The following is a 5000-nucleotide window of genomic DNA, read 5'->3' on the forward strand; positions in this document are numbered from 1 at the left end:
TTATTATTGTTAACTTCCAGGCGTCAGACGAGACAAAAATTAATTTTCCTTTTAATGTGAATAAAAATGTTTTGGTAGCGTTTGCTAACGTGACCAAAATTCACGTCAGGTACACGCCACAACAATTGCTTTAAAAAAAATGACTCCGGATTATTATTATTATTATTATTAAATTCTGTTAACGGTTAAAAATTTGTTGAAGAATTAAGTCCAAAAAAAAAAAGTTTTTATTTCTCTTTTTTGTGTGTCTTTTCAGAATCTTTTTTCAGGAGAAGGATGTCCTAGGTTGATTTCTTGTGAATTTGCGCACAACAATTCGTGGTATGTGACTTTTGAATCTGATGAGGATGCTCAGAAGGCCTACAGTTTTCTCAGGGAAGAAGTTAAAGTATTTCAGGTACGTTTTATAAATACAAAAGAAAAGGAAAATTCGTGTTAATATCACGTTAGAACATGATCGATGTTGTTCATTTTCACGTCTCTAAATAGTATTAATTATAATTTGAGGTTATAATTTTTGGATTTTTTTTTTTTTTTTTTTTTTTTTTTATGATGAAGATTTTATAGCTTCTTTCTCTTGGCGCTAAACAAGTCATTAAGTTTTTTTTTTTTTTTTTTTTTCGTAGGTTGCAGACCTGAAGAAAAAAGCATTATATTTTGATTTGATTTATTTTTCGTGATTTTTACAATTTTATGCTATCGCTTAAAAAAAAAAAAAATTCTTATCATTGTAATTGTTTTTTGTTATAGGGTAAGCCTATAATGGCTAGAATAAAGGCCAAGCCAATGAATAGGCTGCCATTACCCCCCGTTCGGGGAGGAGGTTTAGGTTCAATGAAAAACGGTTACCGAACTCCTCCAGGGGCTTTTGATCCTAATGCGGGACCCTTTCCAGCTCCACCTTCTAATCCCGGAGCGCAACAAAGGTTTCTGTACACCAATGGTAGTTCAATACCACCTCCTGTTAATTACGGCAACCAGGTTCATGTATATGTAAGTTGTATTATTATTATTATTACTTGTTTGAGGTCGTACACGTGATGCACGATTTTCATTTTTTTTTTTTTTTTGTTTGTTTGTTTGTTTAAGACTTTTCAGCAACCCAATCAGCCTTTTTACCCTCCTGCTATGCTGCCTTGGGCGACTGCTAATAGCTGTTATTATGACATTGGAAGTGTTTTTTCTGTGAATGGGCTGGCCCCACAACAATCTTTCACAAAACCTACCAACGCAAGATATGTGCCAAGAACAAGGTAGACATTGAAATTTTTCTTTATATGATGTTTATTTAATTTTGAAGTTCAAAATAAAAATAATAATAATAATAATAATAAATAAATAAATAAATTAATCTTATCTTTCAGGGGCAATAGGAGACCTTTAGGAAATGATCGATCTTCGTTGCCCGAAGCTAGTAATAGCGGATTGTCTAGACATCACATGACGACTATGGGAATGGGCCCTATGGCAGTTGCAATGACTGCAAGTGTTCCCGATTGCTCAGCGAGCAGTTTAAATAATACAAAGGTTTATAATCGAAATTTTTTTTTGAAATTTTATTTTTTAATCGATTTGGTTTTCCATTTAATTTCCCATTAAAAAAAAAATTTTAAATTATTTTGAAGGTTCAGACTTCGGTGGTTGAGCACAGCCATTCCAAAAGTCAACCACATTCGCAACCGTTTAGCGTCTCCCACGTCCACCCTCACACAATAAACGAATCAATAGAATCGGTCATGACGTCACGTCTCTCCGAAATCCAAGATAATATTTATAGGCAAAATAAAGACAAGTCAGATGCAAATTCTTCTAGGTGAGTAAGTTTCCGGTTTTAATATACGCGGAACCTTTTTTCATAAAATTAATTTTTATATATAATAATAATAATAATTTTCTGCACGCTTTTAAAACTGAATCATCTATTAATAAGATTATTCAGTGTCGGAGGTGTGCAAAATAAAAACAGTCGAACGGTTTTTTATTTGAGATTAACTGATTAAGGTTTTAATCAATCAAGGCCGTCGGCAACAATTTTTCCCTTTATTTGTTTTCCAATACAATAATCGAAATAATAAATTTTTCAGTTTCAGTAGCGACAGACATAGAAGACGACGAAAGGAAGATGAAGCTATTATTTCATTACAATCACAGCAGCAAAACAATCCTCGCCTGGCCTCCTCGATAGCTGGCTCGAATAAGCAAAATTTATTCTCTAACAATTCGCAACCGCCGGCCAATCAAGGGCAATTCGACTTAGAAGCTAATGCCTTTCCTCCCCTGCCCGGCATCGAAGCGGGTACTAGTACAGTTGCTAAAAGCGTGCCAGTGGAAGTCGTAACTCCCGCTGAAAATAATTCTCAGTCACATTGGGGAGAAAATAGGTGCGTGTGCGTGTGTGTGTGTGTGTGAAGAAAATTTTAATTTGAAATTTTTATTTCCAAAAGTAATTCATTGTATGATGGCAATTAACTTTAATCGAATTAATTTACCAAGCAGGTTGGCTGACGTTGTTAAAGGAACGGCAAAATCTAAACCTAATAATAATAATAATAATAATATTAATAAAGAGAAAGATGATTCTCCAAGACCTTTGTCTCCCGTTCAGCTTCCACAAACTTCTAATCTAGCAGTAAAGTCCGCTTCAAGTGGTACTAGTGCTACGGATGTATGTATATACCGAAAAAAAACAAAATGGAATCTAATGCGAATTTTGTTATTAATGTTGTATGCGTTCTTTAACAGCAACAAGTGCAAGAAAAGCCATCCCGAATTGCGCATGCATCTAGTCAATCATCATCATCATCATCATCATCCCGAGCGGAACAGCCAACAATTACAACGGTGAGTCAATCTCAACAAACGATTTCACAGTTAGATATTCCCGTTTCCAAAAGCGATGGAAAAGAAGTCGCCATTAGTAGCTGTGACGCTTCGGTTGCCACTAATTCAAATATTCTCACTCCGCCGCCGTCGCCAATCAAGTGAGTATATATGAAATATGAAGAGGAAAAGTAGTTGTCTTTGTGAAATTTCTGCTTCTATGATTTAACAACAAAATTATTACAGATGTGTAGTTCCTGCAGCAAAATGCATGACGGCTGATAAATCGACAAAGACTGACGACATTTTATTAAACGGCGAGTCCGAAAAGGCCGAAACCAATCAATCCGTGGTTTCAATCAAGCCGTCTACTACGAACGCCGCCACCATGACAAGCTCTATTGCAATCGAGACTGATGCTTCGGTCAATAATACCACCAACAGCAGTAATGGTTCTCAAATGGTGAGTTGAAAATTTTTTTTTTTTTTTTTTAATTAGGATGGTCAATTATGTGTTGCCTAATGATGAAATGACGAGATTCCGATTCGCCAGTGATAATCTTACTTAGGGGTTTACATACGAAGTGCTTGTCACTTGAATAACGACCTCGGGAAGGTCTGAGAAAGGGCCGTCATATAACATTCTAGCAGGATGACGTGATAATAGCGTGCGAGGGAACCAGAAACAGTCCGAATTCAGAATTAGTCGGGGACATCATTCTTGTGATTGATTGAGACAAAGTTCTGTAATTCGTTGGAACCCCTCGTGGCCAGATATTTAAGTGCAATCCGTAAGGTGGTCTCTCATATTGACCATAACTCAATTCAGACTAGTCTGTCACTGGCGTCAATCACCTCTCTCTCTCTCTCTCTCTCGTTCTGAAGGCTTCCATCTATTACGAAATTTTTTCGTTAACTTTTCCATGTCGATTCTCTCATTATTTATTTTTACATAATTTTTTTTTTTTTTTTTTTTTTTTTCACATTACAGGATTTAACTCCTCGATTAAGTTATGCTCAGGTTGCTCAGCATCATAAAGATAAAACGGAACGTTCGGCTAAAGAGAAACAGAATCCGGAAGTTGAAAAGGAAAAGGAACGAAAAAAAGAAGTTAATTATTCTCGCGAACTTAGAGGTACTACCTATTTGGGATTTTAAATTTGAAAATGTCTGCCTGAAAATGAAGGTTTTTATTTTATTTTTATTTAAATTGTGCAGAGAAAAGAGACGCTACCGAGGGATTCCGAGAAGTAACAAACCGTTCGTCTGGTCGCGGAGTATCACGACAGTCTCAGAGTCAACAACAACAACAACAGCAGCAGCAGCAGCAGCAAGGCTCGCGCAGGCGGGAGGGAGCCCAAACGGATCGAGTGTCTCGAGGTCGCGATATGCCAAATCGTCAGCGATCTCCCAAATAGCACCCGGGCGTGGGGCACCGTCCCAAACTCATTAGTAATTTTGCTCTTGTAAAAAATGATTGGAAAAAAAATATTTTGATTGAAATATTATTTTCCAAATATATTATACAGGGAAGAAGAATAATAATAATAATAAGCAGAAGAAAAAGTTATACTATCAAAACGTACTCAAAAAATGGCGGTGACGGATATTATAAGAATGATGATGATGATAATTTCGTTAAATATTACAATGATGATGATGATGATGATGATGTTGATTTTGATATTAATAATGATAATGACGATGAAGTCGTAATGGGAAAACTGTTGTTGTTGTTGTTGTTGTTGTTGTTGTGTGATTATAATGATGATTATAATGATAATAATGATAATGATGATGGTGACGACGACGACGATGATCGAAGGGGTCACTGCGTTTACATTTGCCATTTTACTCGGCATTATTATTATTATGATTATTATTACGATAAACAAAATTTTCTCGATTGCTACTCCCACGACGACGATGACGACGACGACGACGACATAGAGTCATACGAGAAAAATGTCCTCATTCGATTTATTTGTTGTTGTTGTTGTTATTATTATTATTATTATCATTATCATTATTTATGCTGTATTTTAATTATCTGTAACATTATATGAAAACAAAAACAAAAAAACAAAAAAAACATGCGAAGAAGAAAAAGAAGAAGAAGACAGTACGTAGAGATAGTTTAATTTAAAATTTTTGATTATGATGTATAGACTGAAGTGTT

At 35.4% G+C, this 5000-nt stretch overlaps 1 protein-coding gene across 1 annotated transcript in view; it reads left to right on the forward strand.

Moving 5' to 3' along the window:
- The window catches only part of Phum_PHUM582400 (lupus la ribonucleoprotein, putative), a gene marked incomplete at both ends in the record, with an annotated part of 3555 nt that extends 1086 nt beyond the window's left edge, over window positions 1-2469 (forward strand). Inside the window, 7 exons of the mRNA XM_002432358.1 lie at window positions 257-397; window positions 751-981; window positions 1099-1253; window positions 1365-1527; window positions 1626-1813; window positions 2091-2360; window positions 2445-2469. Of these exons, the coding sequence (XP_002432403.1) occupies window positions 257-397; window positions 751-981; window positions 1099-1253; window positions 1365-1527; window positions 1626-1813; window positions 2091-2360; window positions 2445-2469 (1173 nt within the window). The remainder of the gene's footprint in view (window positions 1-256; window positions 398-750; window positions 982-1098; window positions 1254-1364; window positions 1528-1625; window positions 1814-2090; window positions 2361-2444) is intronic.
- Between the last annotated feature and the right edge of the window lie 2531 nt (window positions 2470-5000).

Source organism: Pediculus humanus, genomic scaffold, assembly GCF_000006295.1.
Source record: "Pediculus humanus corporis 1103172108309 genomic scaffold, whole genome shotgun sequence".
In the NCBI taxonomy this organism is placed as follows: domain Eukaryota; kingdom Metazoa; phylum Arthropoda; class Insecta; order Psocodea; family Pediculidae; genus Pediculus; species Pediculus humanus.